Source organism: Melozone crissalis, unplaced genomic scaffold (assembly GCF_028551555.1).
Source record: "Melozone crissalis strain CALT ecotype California unplaced genomic scaffold, PUWL_Pcris_2 ptg000019l_1, whole genome shotgun sequence".
Lineage (NCBI taxonomy): Eukaryota > Metazoa > Chordata > Aves > Passeriformes > Passerellidae > Melozone > Melozone crissalis.
Window position 1 is genome coordinate 11,791,605 of NW_026535797.1, and position 20,355 is coordinate 11,811,959.

Genomic DNA, 20,355 nt, shown 5'->3' on the forward strand with positions numbered 1-20,355 from the left:
AGATTCAGCTAAACAACTGAGTTAGACCTCAGCCTCCTTAACTTCACCCTTATCTGTCACCTAAACAAAGCATTTGCACTGTCACTATTTAAAAGGAGCACTTGCAAAAAGGAAAAATGGGCTCTTTGTAAGTCTCCCACCACAGATGGGCCATGTTCTTGTGCCCATCACTGTTAAAAAGCCATAGGACAACAAACGCATACAAGCTCTTCAGGTGGTATGACTAAAACCCCTCAGCCCCTACAATTAGGCAGCGTTGGTGCAGACCACTCTCCAATCCTCAGCAAGGCAAATGGTCCACTAGTCCCCCCTACGATAGACTCTTCCAGAAAAGAAACCCCTGAGCTCTTCTTTTTTTGTTCCCTATGCCTTGTACGAAATAGAAAATGCAAACTTGGGGGTAAAATGCTAAATGTTCTGTGGTAACTCTGTATTCCTCATAGACATCCCTTTTATCTTTATTGGTTACACATAATAGAACCAATGGGATTTTAATCTTCCAGGGGACATTTACTCTTTACTTTGCTAAAGGCATGCTGAATGATGTACCATGGTCTACTGCTTACTCTGTAGCTTAACTACTCCATGGCAATATAAAATTATATCTGAAACCTGACATTTGAACAGATGATCTTACTCCCCTGGTTCTCCTCAGCCACACTTACAGCTGCAAGTAATCCAAAGAAAGGACAAGGTTTCCCACAGAATGGCTTTACAGAGACTTGTGTCTGCGGCACCTCATGGTCAAGCTTTTCTGTGATCCCTGAAGTAATTACACAGGACCCAGAGGGATCATACTTATGATTTTTCAAGGCAACTCATACACCCCTGTGTGGTGATGGATGTTGTGTGATCCTCCTGTTTCCACACCAAGACCTGGGACATATTACCTGTGTGTGAACTACTCTTTTCCAAGCTGTCCTTGTGCTCTGAACCTGCTGCCTAGGACCATCACCCCCAGGACCAAAAATCACAACCAGCCTTCATTCTTAAAACAAATGATTCCTACAATTTCTAACATTTCAGAGAAAGAGGTGCAAGAGGACCAATGTGCATTTTTCTTTCCATGGGGCTGATTACTCTTTTTGAGCTCAGATTCCCAAAAGCCAGAAGCCAGGCCCCAGTGATGGGTTGCTCTTTCTTTCTGCATACTTCTCCCCAGGCACCTTTGGAACTTCCAGGACTTTTTGTAAAAAGAGGGCCCTGCACTCCTGGCAGTAGTTACAGATAGCTGGAGATTGTTGCATTTTGAATGTACCAGAACTCACCCAGGTCAGTTCACAGTGCATCCCTCAACCCCGCACAAACTACCTGATTTTGGGGTAAGGCTTGGCAGTAACAGCTGTATTAGCAGCCCAGCCATCTTCTTGTTACCTGTCTCCTATTAACACCTTCCTCACAGATACTCTGAGCTAGATTGCAAGGCCCAGAAAACAACGTGTAACAGTCCTGTTACAGAAGCCAAAGGATATTTTTGGATTTATCATCAACTCAACCTTTCCAATACACCACCAGATTTTTGCATGCCTGACTAGACCTGCAGGATGCTGAATGCCCAGTTGCTAGCCTGCTTCCAGATTCAGGCATCTGGACAGCAACCTTCAGGGAAAACTGGATATAACTGACTACTAATATTTATGGAGTCAATTTTCTAAAGTAACTAGCCTTCAAAGACCCAGAAACAAGGCCTGGCAATCTGGTTACAGAAAATCCTCACTAGTCTTCTACAGTTTTTATTCAGAGGTGGAAATCCTAAATGTAAAAATGGACTACCTTCCCATGATCCAGTAGTTTACAAGAGCTTTCATTTTCATTTGGTCAGGCATATACTGTAAAAGAACTGGCTGACAGATTTTACAGATGAAGTACATGTGGAAAGAAAATAAATCAAAGGCTGCCTTCCAGGCTGGGGAAATATAGCCCTTTGTAAATATTATTTGGAGAAGTGACCACTTCATATGGGCACTTTTAACTTCATTAGAAGCCTAATGAATCTACCATGGACATAATGAGAGAGACAGACCAGACTAAAAGAAAGATGGAAGGATTTCTTGCAAGTTTTTTAACAGCTTTTCTCCATCCTTATGATTATTTATAGCCATTATAAAATGGCAGTGCATTTGGGGAAAAAAAAAAAAAGAAACAACCACAACATAATAAAACATCAATATAAACAGACACAACCATGTTGAAATACTAAAGTGCTAAATTCTACAAGTTGCTGTACAAAGCATCCAAGATTTATGGCTTGATCTGAAGCCTAATTAGAAAGAACAGGAAAGCCAAGGGAGGAAGGAGATGGGATGAGAAAGGAAAAGAACAGCTTGGTTCAAGAGAAATTTTGTAAGGCGATGCAAAGCCTACCTTCAGTGTGGATAGGGGCACTGCAGCACTGGAGCAAGCACGAGGTGGCACAAACACAGAAATGTTCTGTGCAAGAACCTGGGGCTCCTTATGCAGGCCTGACAGCCTGGACAGTATGTGGCAGTATCAATCTCTGTCTGACTCATCAGAGGCCAGGGAATTTCTGAGCCACAGATGAAGTCTGTGCATGTACTACAATCCTTGAAAGGTTTTGTGTCTGATTCTAGGAACCCACCTCAAACATGAACAAAACCAGGCTCCAGCAAGGAGATGCACAGATTAACTACATATTGTCCTAAGAACCACATTCTTCAACTGGCTCTGAACCTTAGGTCAATGCTTCTTTATCCTTCTTGGCACCAAAGAATTGCTGAGGTTGGAAGGACTCTTTGGATCTCATCTAATCCAACCTCCTGCTCAAGCAGGGCCACCTCGAAGACATTTGCCCATGGTCAGTCCAGATGGCTTTTGAATATGTCCAAGGATGGACGCACCACAACCTACTTAGACAACCTCAGCCGGTGTTCAGTCACTTACACTGTAAAAAATGTTTTCCATCACATTCAGAGGGAACATCCTGAGTTTCAGTTTGTGCCCGTTCATTGTCTCTTGTCCTGTCAGTGGGCAGACACTTAAAAGAGCGTGGCTCCATCATCGTTTCCCCTTGCTTTGAGGAATTTTCACACACTGATGCAATCCACCAGTCCCACTCCAGCCTTCCCTTCTCCAGACTAAAGAGCTCTCCCAGCCTTTCCTCCTATGAGATGTTCTACCCACTCACTTTAGTGTGACCCTGTCCATACCACGTAACATTGTAAGATTTTTAACATACTCTTTTCTGGCCCCCTCCTCTCCAAATCCTAGTAGATGAGACCTTAGTACGAAAACTCTTACGTAATTTATTAGGAAAGTTTTATTTTTCACTTATCTATTTGCATATTTATAAGCAAATTTAATGTGTGGTTTTCATTACTACTGGCACAGATTCCCATTGAATGCATTCCCTACTAATCTGTGCCAACGAAACTCCTCTGCACAGCAAAGAGTGATCAGAAAAAGACATTAGTAAGGTCAAAACAAATTCATCTTTACGTGTGGCTTCCTGCAAAAAGTTTTGCAGTCGACATCCAGATCTCATTAGAATGTAAGATTAGATAACTCAACAAAAGGAGCAGCTCTTTAAGGAGAGCAGTGGAATTGCTGCTCCAAACGATAAAAGAAGCGATGGAGGAGCCAATTCCTGTTAACAGGTGCGGCTCTGCTGATGCAGCAACAGTCACAACACCCACAGGATCTGCAACAGCAGGTTCTTGGCTACAGACTCCCTCCTGAGTGCTGCCTTGCTGCCTCTAAACAAGTAGGCAAAGCATCACAAACACACTTTACCTGCCAGCCCTGACAAGATGACTTCATAGGGACAGTGAGGCTTCAAAACCACATTTGCTCTTGGCAAAGCTTCCTCTGACCTGCTCCACCAAAGCCCCAGAACTGAATGCCTGGAAACATGAGCTCGAAATTCATTGCTGATGAGAGAGGATGTCTCCTTTCTTCAGGAGCCATAATCAAAGAAATTCACCAATAAGGACAGAAAAGCTATAATAATTATAGCATATATTAGTTGAGAACACAGAGACAAGCATATTCTTCCAGCTTCCTAGAACACTTTTTTCCACAACAAATTGCATTAGTTCACAAGCTCCTAATGCTTATAAATCTACACATGAAATATCTTTTGGCATTAAATTCCCTAAATTTCCTATTTTATTGTCTAGTTTTCTGGAATGGAATGACTAGAGATCAGAACTGGTCTAAGTGTCCATTGACCCAGCTGAGCACCTAAAAGACTAGGTTAAAATTAAATTATACCAAAGATATTTTTGATCGGGCTTTTTTTTTTTTTTTTGGGTTGTGTTTTTCGGGGTTTTTTTAAGCAACAATTTCAAAGAGTACTTCCAGGTCAATGAAACACCTTTACTCAAAAAATGTGGTAACATCCAAGAGATACCAAGTGATGGAGATCCCACCTGTGATGCAGAAGACTCAAATCCCTTGTTTGAATAGGATGGTCACAGTAGACACACCAAATTACAAATATTTGTGTTACCTGTTAATCTGCCACAGAATATTCTTGGGAAAGTATATGAGAGAGATAAAAGACAGCATGATTTCTTCCCAGGGTCTGTCATCCAGTTCTCTGGATTTAGATATCTCCAGATCCTAAACCCACTAAAATACTGTGCAATATCACATCTCCAGCACAATCCCAGCAATTCCATTAGAATACTTAAAGCATGAGAGCTCATTGCTGACAAACAGATAACAAAAAAAAAGATGTTTCTGCAACTCTGATCCAAAACCTGTAGACTTGTCTGTTCCTTCGTTGTTATAAAACACTATTACGTTATTCAGCTACCAGCAGAAATATCCTCCATTAATTCACTGAGTCCCCTTTTGAAATCCATTTATGCTTTTATTATTTCTGCCTCACAGCATCCTGTAGCAATGAGTTACACAATGTAATTACTTGAGGAATAAAAAAGCATTTCCCTTTATACTTATTCAGAGCAAGGGCTTGAACTTGGATCTTCCACACATAAGATTAGAATGAGTCTCTCCCTGGAGAGATTCTCAGTATCTCCTGTTGCAGCTCTTTTGTAGAATATAAATAATTCAGGAGAGATGGCTGGGGCTCTTACCTGAATTGTGGAAAATTAAAGCAAAACACAGCATGTTTTTTTCTCTGTACATTTTGTTTGGAATTCCACTTTCATCCCAAGAACATTTCCTCAAAAAGTTAGGAATTGGATAAATTGCCTTTTCTTTTTGCTTCGCTGTATTCAGCCAGAAAATAAGATGTATCCAAAAGTTCACAGGTCTACTTATTAAAAGGAGCATTCCAGTAGCCCAGTTTTAGCTATGAGATCAACACATATGTACAAACACATAACCTCTCTAGCTATATTCAAAGTGCACGTTCCTCACCCAAACTCATCTGCAGCATCCACTGTCAGTGACCAGCCCAGTCCTCTCACAGCCACACGTTTGAACATCAACAACTTTAGCCGTGTTTTCAAGCTGCAAATCTGTGTGAATGGGGCACAGAGTGGGGATGTGTAGCACAGGTTGGACAGGAGTTACCTGCACATGAAAATGTGAACACCTGTGCTCCCACCATGAAACACCAAAATGAGGTTCTGGGGCAGAATGCAGACAAAGCCAAGATTTACCTCTTCATACATTCACAGGTATAAATAAATAAAGCATGGGCATTTATTTTTAAAATACCAGACTATCCAAAACACCATTAAAATCTGCACTTCTGTTTTTATTCATTCTTTCCAATTCAGTAGGAATTTCACCAAGGAATAGGCATGAACAGATGCAGGGGGTAGCACATTAATAAATCAAAAGTGTCATTAAAATTTGTAAACTAGTATCTTCTGGGAAGTCTTGGCAATTAGTCTCAGAGCTTTCTTGGCAAACAAAAAATTAATAAATCCAAAAGGCCCCCTGTCTGATGACATTCCCACCCTCACAGAAAGGTCACTAATGAAGCAATTAAGAGACACAACAAATGGACCAGTCAGCAGGCTGGCTCACAAAAGACAAATGAGCTTCAGGAAACAAGAGGACTAAGACATCTTAATAAGCAAAGGTGGGATTTCAAACCACACACCACCCCAAGACACATACAAAGGCTTTTAGATTCATTTGCTGGGATAATACTTTTCACATGATTTTACAGTGGCCCCCTTGGTCTCCACCATCTCTGAGGCAACATTAACACAATTACAGCAAGGAACCACCAGAAAGCAAAGGTGTGAACATTATTATTCTCTTTTTGGAAAATCCTGTGGGATATAACAGGGCTAGGGAAACATTGGGAAGGAGACAAATGAAACTTCTCTACAGAAGTTAGGCTTATTCTTAAAAAATAAAGTATTAAAAAAGGAAGTCTTATCTTCATTGCTATTACTGATTTTGCCTAATCCTAAAGCATAGCCCTGAATTTAAGATAAGCCTAATAATTTTTATTATTGGATGTTTAAAACAGTTTTAACTCACACTGTCCCTTTGCTGTAATGACAGCATCTCCTTCTAGCATTAACTGCAAAGAATGTATGCTCTGGACAATGGAGCTGTGGTGCATTTGAGGAAGAATAAACCTGTGGTTAATTCTGTTCAACACCTTAAATTCTTTTTTTTTTTTAATTACCATGACTCATCCCATTCAGCTACACATAGCCCAAGCAAATCTGAACAATCCCTTCAGTATATTTCCTGACATCCGCAATTAAATATTTGTTTAGATCACACTGTTAAACTAAGGGCCACCACTCTCATTTGGCAGCAGCTGGGCCAATATGCAGTTACTGTGCAAGTCCCAAAGGGTTCCAGTGTGGCTCCCCTGCCAAGATGGCATCTATGGCATCTATGACTGCCAGCCAGGATGAACTGGACCAGGCTGACCTGGACCACCCACTGTGGGGAAACAACTAATCATCAAGAGTACTGGAGCTTAAGAACTGCATAATTCTGAGATTTTGCTGAAGGTGTGCTCTGATTGCAACTCAGGGAGCTGGGAGCCTCGAGGAACAACTCTCATCCCACACTGTGGTCATCTGCTGTGCTTCCCCATTCCCTTGGCTCTTCAGCAAACACAGTCTGCATCCAACAGCTCTCAACCACAGAGTTTCATAGCTGGCTCCCATGGCCTAAAAAATCTCACCATCATTAAGGTAAGTTATTTATACATTCTAGCCAAAAGCAACAGTAGAGATGCCAAACTTTTGGTTGCCCTGGTTTTCAAATCCAAGAGAGACCAGGGTGCCTGCACACACAGCCGGCTCCTTCCCTCAACACCCTGATGGTGGCTTACTGCAGATGCAAGAAACCCTTCTCCTCATCAGCAAAGGATTTCTGCACTTTGCAGCATTATTAAAAAGTGCCAAAGAAGATGCAATAATGGGAAGCATTACTACTTTGAAAATCAGCTCCATTAATTTTACGCCTGAATACAATCATCCAGAAAATAGCACATATCGAAGATGCATGTCATCAGCATAAAAGTGGAAAATTATAAATGTAATCAAATTTGACAATACTGAGAGGAGATGTCAGCTGCTGGTCATGGAGACTGCATTTCAATACAGCAAACTCCAGGAAAACTGCAATGGCCCAGTGGAGCCAAACCAGTACTAAACAAGAGGTTGTGGCACAAACCAGAATTTACCATTCATATTGCAATCTAAATAATGTATAGACATTGGGATAGAAACATTCTTAAGAAAGCTCTGTCATGACCTATTTCAGGTTTAGCTTGTTTCACAGGGGATGATATGGAAATTTGAGTCAAGCTTTTTGAATTTCCTGATCCCTGACTTCTTTACTCACCAGTCTTAGAAGCTGCTACATCTGGAGCAACCAGACCAAACCTCAGTTCCCAAAGGGCACTTCACAGAATTCACAGCATCACTGAGCTGGAAGAGACCTTAAAGATCATCAAGTCCAACCTGCACCCTAACACCTCAACTAAACCATGGCACTGAGTGCCACATCCAGTCTGTTTTTAAGCACATCCAGGGATGGTGAATCCACCACCTCCCCAGGCAGACCATTCCAGAACTTTATCACTCTTTCCGTGAAAAATGTTTTCCTAATATCCAATCTATGTTTCCCTTGGTGCAGCTTGAGACTGTGTCCTCTGGTTCTGTCAGCTGCTGCCTGGAGGAAGAGACCAACCCCACCTGACCGCAACCCATTTTCAGGGAGTTGTAGAGAGTGATAAGGTTCCCATCACACCACACTCACCCTTTCCGACCTAGAGCAGCCCTATGAAGCCAGCTCTACGTGCCACAAACAAACTTAGGACACAGAAATCAGCGTGAGCTGGGAAATTTCTGCAGTGCTAGAGGTACACTGGCACATGCTGAGGGTCTCTGGGGACTGTGGGAGGCTTGAGAGGCAATTCCATGGGAGGAAACAATGTGAAGCCCTCCTGTATTTCAAACAGAGCTGAATGAAACAGCAATACATGACTTGAGGCAGCCTGCAATCAAGCTGGGGGGTTTGCTTTTCTCTGCTCCAAACTAGGGCTGCAGCTGCTGCATTTTGCAGCTGCCTCTATTAAAAAAGCTGAAAGGGTTTTTTTCTAACTCAACAAAGAGACTGAGACAACAGACTAACCTCTTTAGGCACAGCAGCCACAAGAGTAAAAAAAATGCTTGGGGATTTTTGACTGCTGCCATGGAGACATAATTTCTTGGTTAATAAACAAGAAAAAAAAAATATATAAATTTCTTCATCAGCATTTTAACCTCTTAAACAGAAATAGTTAGTCACAATTTTGGGTTAATGCATGGGCCAGCATTATGTACAATCAGGTAATTTAGCCAGGAAAACAGCCAGAGGAGGGGAACTCCAGGGGACCCATCTGAGGTGGGTAAAATGGTAGCAGGGACTCAGAGCTGACACATGCAAGTGCTTGCACTTTGGAAGAAAATCTAAACTACTCCCCACTGCCCAATTAGCTGATGTGTTGCAGTCATGGCTGTGGCATTGATCACAAATAGCTCCTCACTCACTTGTGCCTCTCCTGTCTTCTGCATCACCCTATTGTCTCTCTGTCTTCACCTGAGATTAAGAACTCCCTTGAGATGGAAGCTGTCTTTTTAGCTACTGAATCCAAATAAATAAAATAAATGAATACATTCCTGAATACTAAAGCAGGCAACAATGGAAAACCTTTCATTCCAGTTATCTTAGCAGAAAGAAACTGCTCAATACACACTGGCTGAAACAGTTGAAAACATTTTAAATACTACAATATCAACTTTAAATACTTATCCAGAATGTTCCCAAAACCCTATCTCAATACTGTACAGTTTAAAAATTCCTGTGAAGAGCCTGGCACCTGCTCTTTAGCGAGAGAGGTCGTATTTCATACAGATCACTCCTGTATGCTTACAGTTCCCCATGGACAATGAAGTTTGATGCAGGGATCCTGGCCTACAGAGAGTCTGGGAATTAGAGGTGCTCCAACAGAACTTCAAATCAAAATCATGTAAGTTTACAGATTTAAAGGGATTTTTTTCTTTCATTGATGGAGGTGTTAGTGGGGTGAAAAAAAAATTATATGGAAAACATATGGCCATCCCTTAATTCATTTTTTTATTTAAGGCAGGCAGGATTCTTTACTACACAGTTAGATAATTCACTAGGCAATGAGAACTGATGAAGGGTTTGCATGTCTAAAAGCTTAAATAATTTTTACAGTTATATTTGTTGACCTATGAAAAAGACATCTCTCCAGAAATTCATAAACAACTCACACCATCACAAGTATAGTAAAGTAGCAATAAAGTAGCTTCCTTTCATAGGAGGAAAATTATCACCTCCACTCAACTCAGTGGGGAAAACAAAAATCTAAACCACAACTGACAGGTATCTCCTGTGATGAAGAAGAGATGTGGCATTCACAAGGAAGAGGGGGTGTGTGGGTGTGTGTTTTTTCCTTGAAGCTGGCTGCTTCAAGGCTGGCTCCTTCAGTAGCAATAAAGACCTTTTGTGTGATTGTTGGAGCCCCAGAAGCATGAATTTGGATATTAGAGCAATGTCTGTGTTCTTGCATTCAAATGCTGACTAGAATTTCCCCTGTCTAAGCTCATACCAGCCTGATATAGGAGGAGTTTTTAAATGTAACTTCTAATTCTCCTCTCTTCCTCTGTTGCTCTCACTCCCTTTTTTAATTACATTCAGGATGTTTTCCTATTGATTTACTTGTTTTTGTATTTAGATGCAGGGATTAGAAATTCTTTTTATATGGCAATTCAGTTTTCCATTAAAAGAAGCCTCTCATGCTATAAACCCAGGGGGAACTGAGGAGGAGATTTTGATGCAGGGAGCAGGTGGAGGCAAGATGGTATTTGGAGATTGCATTGCACTCTGCTCTATCTCAGCATCCTCTGCTGTGTAATTCATTGCTCTCTGCCACAAAAGCCACACTCCTCTCTTGTGAAGGCAACTGTATTTGCCAAGTGGTCAGGATAGATATCAACAGCACCACGGCTCAGATGGGCAGGGCTCCTGGCTTAGTCATATTTCTATAACACAGGAAAAAAAAGCCAAACCCCTTGGAAATGTACAGATCATCTTTTGATACACAGCTGAAGTTGCATTCAGTTTGTGATCCATCTGGGGGCTCAAAGAGTCTACAAAAAATATCTAAAGAAAGCAAACCTCTTACCAGGAGGCTTACATTCATTCTGCAAAGACAAATCCTCCTTTAAAAATTTTCTGGGTCTCGAAAACAAAAAGAAAATATTGAAAAACACCAATTTAAATAATGGAAAGATTCAGGGGCCTGAATGTGCAAATAGAACAGGAAATCCCAAGAAAAGGAGTATTTCTCTGGCTTATTTCATACACTTAGTATCTATTTGCATTTCTACAATGTCCTTTGCAGAGAAATTCATAGATGCTCTCCAAGATTCCACACTCCCCTGTCAAGTAAAACATGGCTTATTCCTTCATTTTCCAAGCAGAAAATAAGGTTTAGAGCCCAGGAGATCTACGTACTAGCTCTCACCCTGAGCTTTCCTCACAGACTTAGGACAGAACCTGAGAAATTCTAACTTCTCAACCTCTCTGAATCTCCAGGCCCCCACTGGCCCCTATTTCACTTGAGACCAGCTGCAGAAATGTTCCAGAACATACTCCCACAAAGCACTGAGTTTTCCCAGCTGACCAAGTGCTGGATGCTTTCAATTGTATTGATGATTAATTACATTTCTATCACTTTGGGAAGCCTCCAAAAGGGGTGCTGCTATTACCTTTCTGCAGAGCTCAGGTGATGCTGCAAGCTCAGGATAAAGACAAGGTTTGCCTGTTTGTTACATTATTTATGCAGGGCAGATTGTTTGGCAATTACATTTAAAGTACAATCACTGCGCCATCTGTACTTGCTATGTAAAGAGGCAAAAGTTTTTTAAGGCATTAATACCTTGAAAAGTACCAGGGTAAGTGGAAATGACTGTTCTCTCTTATTAGCTCCATGGTTATTTATACTTTTGCAGATTACCATGGTGCACTGCAATTAGGCTTCTTAAGTACTGTTCAAATTGAGAAGTTTCAAGAGCTCTACTGAATAATTAACCCTTAAATACATTTACAGGAATAAACCTTCAGCAAATGGCCAAAGCCTGCTCCAAACAGAGGCTTTTAAATCACCTGTGAAGAAAGAAGTACAGGAGACCATCTGCCAGGAAGGGCTCACACCCAAGCAAAGGCTACAATGCACTGACCATTCCACCAACTACACCTTGAGCAGGTTTCACAATAGCTGTGATACACCAGGTGAATCTAACACAAAGCACTTGGTCTCACCACCCCTGGCTGCCTTTTTCTCTTATTTTTTTTTTTTTTTAATGCACCTAGGGTAAAAAACACCTGATAGCAATTCTGTTAAAGGCATACCACTCCACAGGCAGGATAAAACAATTTGGTGATTTCAAATATCAAGGAAGTGACCTATTTATAGGGCTAAGTTTGGGGACTGAGGGGATTTTAAGTTATTTCTTTATTTTAAATGCAGACACACACTTCCAAACACACACTCTGTTCAGAAGCGTTTCCCCAGGGCAGGACAGTCCATCTCCCATGCCAGACTAGGAACATGGCAGCTATGGACACCATCCAAGTACATCCACAGTGGAGAAGACACTGTGGCACCTCCAGTCCTTCAGCAGCTACTCTCCTTACAGCCCAACACATTCAAGTCACTACCAAGATGCCCATCTTAGCTCACAGGGATGAGGAACAAGGATCAGCTAAGATTATATCATACACTGTTTTCTGCCTTCTCAGACACAGTTCTAGCAAGTGTGTGCCCATCTATAGAGCCTGTTCTCATTGCCAGTCTCACAGCAGAGAGAGGAAGGAAGGGACTTGTTTAAGGACACTCAAAGGTGAGAAGGAAGCCAAGCTCCTCTGTGTGTCAGGGAAGTGCCATCACAGGATGAAACCCTCTTGTTTGCCGACCCCGCTTCATTAAAGAATGTGTTCTAATCTTGCACCCCTTTTCCAAAGAGCAGCTGCATTTGTCTCAGATTGTTTCCCAGCTCCTCCTGTGAGGAGCTCAGACACTGCCCCATGCCCCCAGCCCAGGTAAGGCCCAGACACAGAGCTGTCATTTCCACCTACCTCCACAGTGAGCTCTCCGTAACACTCCCCAGGTTGAAGTCGTAGAGCTTGGTCAGAATGAGAATCACCTAGAGAGGGGAAAGGGAGGGAGTGAGAGAAAAAGGGAAAAGAGGAGAAAAAAAAGGTTGATGTTAGATTTTATAACAATACAAAGGGCATCTGAAACCACCTAAAGGGGAGCTGAGCATTTATCCATTAAAGTTGCAGTATTATAGGATAAAGTAGGTTTAAAAAACAAAATGGGAAATCATTAGCTTAGTGCATTGTATAACCAGTAACACTTATTTTAATCCCAAAATGTTTTGCATTTGAAATAAAACATGCCACCAGGAATTAATCAGACTTTGTGAGTTGACCTCTCTGCAACTATGATTATTCAAATTCAGGGATGGAATCAAAATGCAGCCTTGTTAATTCAATAGTTCAATCTAAAATTACAGTCAATTTCTTTTGTCTCTCAACATTCTATCATTAATTATTCAGTCTCCACAGAAAGCACTGGCAAGTTTTTTTATGTAGATCCCCATCCACCAAAACAGTCCATCTTGCCTACAGTCAGCTTTTTTTTCTCCATCTGCTGTCATTGACTCCAGAGCACGGGAATTCCTACATGCCATCACCTTCCCACAGTGGTAAGAGGGACACGGAGTGTGACATTCTGCTTATGAACTGAGCAAGACAAACCTTCACATGGATCTTTAGTGCCCAAGGACAGTCAGAGGCCTCAGGACTCACTGACTTTCTGGAGAAAACACTCCTGAGTCATGCCCCTGCAAAACTGAGGTTGGGGGAGAGGGAGTTGAGCAGTACACAGGGGATCATAGAGGAATATACTTTTCTCTGATCTACCTGGTGCTGTGACCTCAGATTTCACAGGTAAATGTAATCCTCCTAGCTACAAGCTACATTGCCCAATGTCCTTCTCTCCAGAAAGGCAGTTATGCATTCTGATAGCTTGGGAGCCTCTGTGCAAGCTCCCAGGCTCACGTGGGATGAGGGAATAGAGGGAAGGTAAGAGCATTTGAGAATCTGCTCCTTGCCTTTTTAGCATAACTAATGTCATACAGCTCATTCCCTTGGATTCTACAGGACCAGCCTCAAGGAAGAGCTCCAGGGCACCTCTTCATTTTTGTTTTGCATCATTTTAACATTTCAGCATCATTTCTTCCTTGCAGGATTCAAGCATAGACCAGCTTCCCTCACATCTGCTCCAGCTGTGAGAGAGAGCAAAGTTTAAAGCTTTGCAGAAAAATGCCAAAGGATTAATCAATATCACAGCTGCTGCAGCACTCGTTTACTGTCAGCGTAATACCAGGAAAAAACCTGTTCAAATTGTGAGGGACCTTGGTACGTGACTATGCACTCAGTGCCCATCTTAATGACTTTAGAATAGATGCTCCAAGCATTCCTTCCTCTCCTGGATTCACTTTTACCACCCCTTATTGCATTTTTCCCTTTATTTCCCCATGCAGAGACCTTTAGGAAGAAGATAATAGCCAAGCTGCTTCTAGCAGGGTGTGAAAAGAAACCTGCCAGGTAGATTTGAGTCAGCATATGCAAGTCCATGTCAGCTGAAACCAACACTATCCTATGGGGAAATAAGGCTAACATCCTTTTTAATGCAGCCCAAACCCTGCACACATCTTCCCATACACAGGGAGAAGAGCCAGCTGCAAGCTGTAGCAACCAAGGTTTGGATGGTTCCTGTGCCTCCACCCCTTACACCCAGCAGGGCAGCCTTCTCCCAGCTAAAACCCAATGAGAATGACATTTTTAGGATGTTCCCAACAATCCCACAGGCACTCAGCCAGCACTCCTCTGAGGACTGTCTAGGAAGTCATGCACTATAGCACAAGCCCTGCCCTGCCCTGCCTGGAATTACACCCCTCTTATTGCTCACAGCTGGGATGAGGTTTCACAAAGCTTTTGAGTTTCAAAGTCTAAGCACATTGAAGACAGCTGAGTTCAGTGGATCCTGGATTTATTCCTAAACATTCTAAATAAAATCTCTGTCTCTTGATCAAATTTCAACAGATTCTACCTTATTTCTACCCTAAATTGCAATTACAACTAAAGGCAGCATCCATAATCTCCCAGCTCTTTGTGTCTCTCCCCAGATCTCCCATGCCCCATATTTTTGCATACATCTCTTATCTATTACCACCCTGCAAATCCCAGGATAACAACAGCTTTACAGAAGTGGGCTGAATGCTACGCAGCTTCTGGGTATAAATTCATAGTAAAAACATGTTGCTTAGTATGACTTTTCTGGATTTTTGCCTGGGATGACTAACATCCATCTCTATTTGGTGATGCATGGAAAGCACAAGCACCCCTTGAGCAGTGTCTTACACACAGTCCCAGGAAATAGAAGGAATTTCCTGGAGCAGTGGTAACACCTACAGCAACCTGACTCTAAAATCACTCACCACAGGAGCCCAGGACAGGCAACATTCCCACACCACTAACCCAGGCAGCTTCCACTCTGCTCCCAATTGCTTTTGAGAAAAAACACCCCAGATTCAGTAAATATAACTCTTGCAATGGTTTGGGAGTCTGCAAACCAGGGAGGATCTGAGAGTCTGAACACACAGGCTTCCCAAGAAAAGCTGCAAAAGCACTTTCCCCCTACACAGTGCCACACAGCAAACTCAGCTGCTCAGGGAACACCATGGGGCTGAGACACAGACAAGAGCCTGAGAGGCAGGGCTGGATCCTGAGCTGTTCCATGGGCTGTGTTTGACTCAGTTCTGCAGAGGAAACATCAAACCCTTCCAGAGGATTTTCTGAGGCACCATCAGGTTGCCCCAGCCAGGCTAAGAAGGAGCATGAGGCAGGGGCAGATGTGGGAAAGCACCAGATTTTCTGACATTGTGTTGTTTGAACGCTTTAGTTGAAAAAGGATGGAACAAAATAGAAGGAAAATTGGACACATTTTACAAAACTGAATTCTGACAAGAAAAAGAAAAATTAAAAAGGGAAAGACCTTCCTTGACTCAGGCTGAGACACTTGATTCCAATTTCTGCTTTGTAGTCAAAGAAGCTCAGCTTGTTTTTGTGAACACTAACAAATTACTTTCTTTCCCATGACAGTGTAATTTTGCATGAAAATCTTGATGTTTTTCATTTTAAAAGCTGAATTCTACTGAAAACTGGAGATTTTACAATTAAGGCACTATTTCAAAACAAAAACATTTTCTTCCCTTGAACTGAGAGAAATCTGGAATTGCCACCCCATAGAAAATGTCCACTTTGCAACATAAATTAAAACATTTTGCTCTGAGGAAAAGAAATACAAATGTATTAAGTTCCAAGCAATTCAGAAACAGCAAAAACTTACACTTAGGCATTATTTAATCAAAATAAAGAAAACACCTTTATAATGCCAAATTAAGCTGTTTCTATTCATCAAACCAATCTTTCTACAATTAATTCCAAGTCAGCTCAATGTCAAACTGCATTTTGCTATGGGATCATACTTTTCACGTCAGGAAATGCAGCTCAGATATGAAATTTCCTCATCTCCTGCAGGCTAGGCTCCACACACTACACTGTGCTTCCCAGGACACCCCAGGGCAGGTGTCCCTTGGGACACCAAGCAGCTCAGCTGGTTGAGAATGAAAAAACAGGGAAAGAGTCTGCAGGACAGAATGTGGAAATAGGGAGGCTGAATTACAGCTCCCTTAAGGCAATACAATCCCTCCAGAAAATGCAATTTCAAGCTGAGCTTACACGAAACTTAATGACCTGAATAATTTAACAAATTGTTTTGGTTTTGTAGACAGAAATGGGAATGGAGAAAGGATAATCAGAAAAAATATATTTTCTTTGGAAAGAAGTGCTGTTCCAGTTCTACAAGAATTTTCTTATGTGCTTTATTTTTCATACATGCATCTCCACATTGCATATAGGTTGGGGTTGTTTTCACTGTCTACTAAATACCCTGCTTTAAGGCTTTTATAAAAAATGCCAACACTTGTCAATCATTTACCTTCAATGGTCTATACTTCAATACAGATTAACAGCCTCTGGCACAGAGGAATCTTGACACAATGCTCCATAGCATACTAAACCACTAAATCCAGATTTCATGTGATGGACCACTTCTTTAAATTAAGAGACAGCAAGTGTCCAAAACTGTCTAATTCAACAGCCTTGAGTCTTAACACAACTTGGCTGGTATGAAAGCAGAAAAATTACAACTAGGAATATTAGCCCACATTTCATTCCATCTCAAAAACACATTCCTGAAGGGATCCCTATTGTTCAGGCAATTATCAGGAATCTCCAAGCCCACAAATCACAAAAGTACTCAGAAGCTTTTCAGAGTGTTTGGTGGTGTAACAATCTTCCATGCCAATAAAATTTTACTACGAAGGAAAATTACTTCAGTTCATTAAACCCAGCTCTAGATCTTGCCAATTCTAAACTGGCAAAGTGCTTTGCATATACCCCAGAGTGGAATATATAATGCCTGTTTCCCACAAATTAAGAGTGCAAAGGCACTGCAGCTCCTTCAGCAGTTGACAATGAACTTCAGAACAAGTGAAAAGCACCACACCAAGGCTGTGTGGAGACCCTGCACTCCTGTGTAAGGGGACACTGACATTAGAGACATGAAAGGGAAGAGCACAGCAGCCAAAGTAGGTGTCAGACAGACATGTGAAAGGCCAGCTCTGATTCACTTCATGAGACATCTCTTCTCTGAGTGATCCTGCTGTATCAGCACAGAGATTAACACAACTCATCAGTAGCCCTGTGCACATATTTGCCAAGTGTAATTAATAAAGAGTACAGGGATGAGCAATAGGCAGCACAGAGCACAGCAGAAAGAGGGCAGACAAATTTACATGTGCAAAATGAGAGCTCTCCACTCACTTGCTCTGGCATGCTGGGGTCTCTGTCTCCTGCCCACAGACATATTTCCATGATGCTTGCAACATTTTCTACCCTCCAAGCCAACCAAAGGAAGCTTGTCTGCAATGTCCATCTGCCATTCCCCAATCCATATGAGAACTACAGCACCCAAGAAGTAAATTTCAAATGTGAGCAACCACAGGATAGTGTGAACCAGTGTCAGTAAAAATGCTCACAGCCAAAGACAAATTGGCTTAAAATGCTCTGGGACTTAAACACCAGCAGCACTTATATTTATAGGTCCTTGATGTTTTCTTATTTGGGATTATTTTGGGATTTTGTTTGTTTGTTTTGGGTTTCTTTTTTTTGGTGGTGGTGGGTGGTTTTCAAGGCACAAGATTATTAACTAAAGCTGGGCTGACTGACAAGCCCATGGACATGCACATTCATTAATTTCTAATGCACTCTTTCATGCAATCACTTCATTCAAAGCTAATTCTGTCAAAAGCCACCAATACCAGCCTAATTTTTCTGAAACAAACACTCAAAAGATGGAGAAAAGAAAATTTACATGTTCAATTTATATTTGTGCTTAAGTGGAAACTGTGGTAGGCTGACCCCAAGCAGGAGCTAAGCATCAACCCAGATACGGATTCTGTCCCACCCCAGGTTGATGGAGGAGAAAACCAGAAAAGCAAAAGTGAAAAAAACCCTTTTAATTCCTGACAAAGACATTGCCATTAGTCAAGGAAAGGGAAGAAACTATAAATAAACAAACAAGTGATATAAGGGCAGTCATTGACTGTCCTCCCCAGCAGACCAATGTAAAATCAGTCTTAGAGCACAGTTACTATTGCTGAGGATGATGTTCCATGGAACACAACACCTTTCTGACCTCCTCCTTGGGTGGGTAGAGTGAGAAACAGAAAACCTGACACTGTGAATCTCTGTTCAGCTACACCTAAAACATTGATGTGCTATCAGCACTGCTTTAAGCTAGAATTCCAAACACAGCGTGGCACAGGCTGCTCTGAGGAAATTATTCTAGTACAAGTGTTTTCCTGGGTCAGGGTAGCATGATTCTCAAAAACAATCACTAAATAATCGTGGTCTCATCCAAATCTCTTCACACAAATACAGCCTCAAAAAATCTGTGTGTGCATGTGAGTGATCCCACTATGCAACATCACCATCCTCATTTCCACTGGAGGCCTGAGTGCAGTTGCCAATACCCAAGAGTGCCATCTCCAGTTGTGAGAAGCATATAGAACTATTACAAAGCTCCCAGGAGAGGAATTTAAATTCCACAGGTGTTAACAGATTCTGCAAGCATCACCAATATGAAACAAGGCAAGTAATAGCACCTTTGTTTTACTGATGAGGAGGCAAAGAGAGGTTAAGTGAAATTTTAAGTGTTTCTCTACGTGGGAACACTCAGAAAGAAGATTCCAAATAAACTTTTAAGAGTTTGGTTCAATCCACTTTGCAAATACATATGAAAAGTCAAAGACTACTTTATTCTGAAAAAGTCAACTGAGGAATTCAGCATAGCTTAAATAATCCAATTCAGCACATTTTGATAATTTAAGGAAAGAGGCATCATCTGGAAGATAAAACACCAATCTGAGTTCACCCAGAGTAAGAGAATGATTAACTAAAAAGGAATACATACACCTTAAACACCAATGTCCCCTTTTTTCCCCAGTCTGGTGAGCATAGCTGAAGAAAACTTATCTCCAGATAGTAGGAATTAATGAATAGCACATCCTAAGACACAATAAAAAACCAGCAGAGGTGCTGACAACAAGCACAGGCCAAATCCTGCCCCTGGAAATCAGAGTAGCAGTTCTGTAAGAGTAAAGCTTTGCCAACTAAGCTTGCAGCAAAGGACTTTTCCTTACTTTTTTTTTTTCTTTTTTTTTAATCTCTGGAGAGACAAAAATGATCTGTGGGTGGCTTCAGGCAGTGCAGACAAAAGAGCCCTCTGAAATTGAAAGAGACAAATCCCAAGATCACACACAGAAGCAAAACGTGTTCCAGTGAACTTGTGATCTCCAAACAGCTGAGACTGTCAAATTTGTCCTTAAAACAAGAACCAGTAACTAAAAGGAGGATATTCGCCTTTAATCCTCCTTTGCCTGTGTTGCTTATCACTTTCCAGTGGGAAAACTGCCACAGCAGGCTCCTTCTGTCCCCTGCCCTCCTCCCTTTCAATATAAATCAGGCACCACAACGGGCTGGAGCCAGAGCAGAAGCCTTCCCACTGGCACAGCTGGAGACAGATCACATTATCTTCACAAAAGCACCTTCCAGATGTAAGCAGCAGTGTGAAATTCCCATTTACAGGACTTGCACTGAATGAACAGAATCTGAGGGTGCAAAAAAAAAAAAAAAAAAAAAAAAAGAAAAAAACCAAAAAACCCCAGAACTAAAACCACTACAGTGGCTTGCAGAAATAGCCAGATCTGGAAAGCCCAACTCTCTCCTCCTGTCCCTTTACAAGCAAAAAAGCAAAAGCAGGGCAGGAATTTTGTGTGCTGGTTCCCTTGGATGCCTTGGCAATTCAAGGGCAAGCCCAGTCTGTCAGAGAAACAGCACACATCAGCATCAACACAGAGAGACGCCTCTTCCAGAGTCATGGATCTACCTTACTGGCCTCTACAAATCTAGAAAGTGTTTTTAATTGAATCTGACAGGGTCTTTCATGCTTTTAGTTTTAGGCATTTTTGTACAGGGACTGTAATTTAGGGTATGTTCAGAGATGCCTTGCACATACAAATCCTTGCTGTGGCAGTGAATGCAGCTGAATAACCCCACCAGCAAGGCAATGACTAATGACTCCAGGACTCAGAAAAGGAATTGGACTATAATGTTTTACAACAATGTGGGAAAAGAAGTCTGATTTTCCTCCTCCCAAGGCAGAAATTCCAATTA

At 41.7% G+C, this 20,355-nt stretch overlaps 1 protein-coding gene across 1 annotated transcript in view; it reads right to left on the minus strand.

Annotated features, from left to right (window-relative positions):
* Nucleotides 1-20,355, minus strand: part of LOC128937256 (VPS10 domain-containing receptor SorCS3-like) — a 264,166-nt gene that overhangs the window by 168,963 nt on the left and 74,848 nt on the right. The window contains exon 2 of the mRNA XM_054276750.1: nucleotides 12,565-12,632. Coding sequence (XP_054132725.1) covers nucleotides 12,565-12,632 — 68 coding nt within the window. The remainder of the gene's footprint in view (nucleotides 1-12,564; nucleotides 12,633-20,355) is intronic.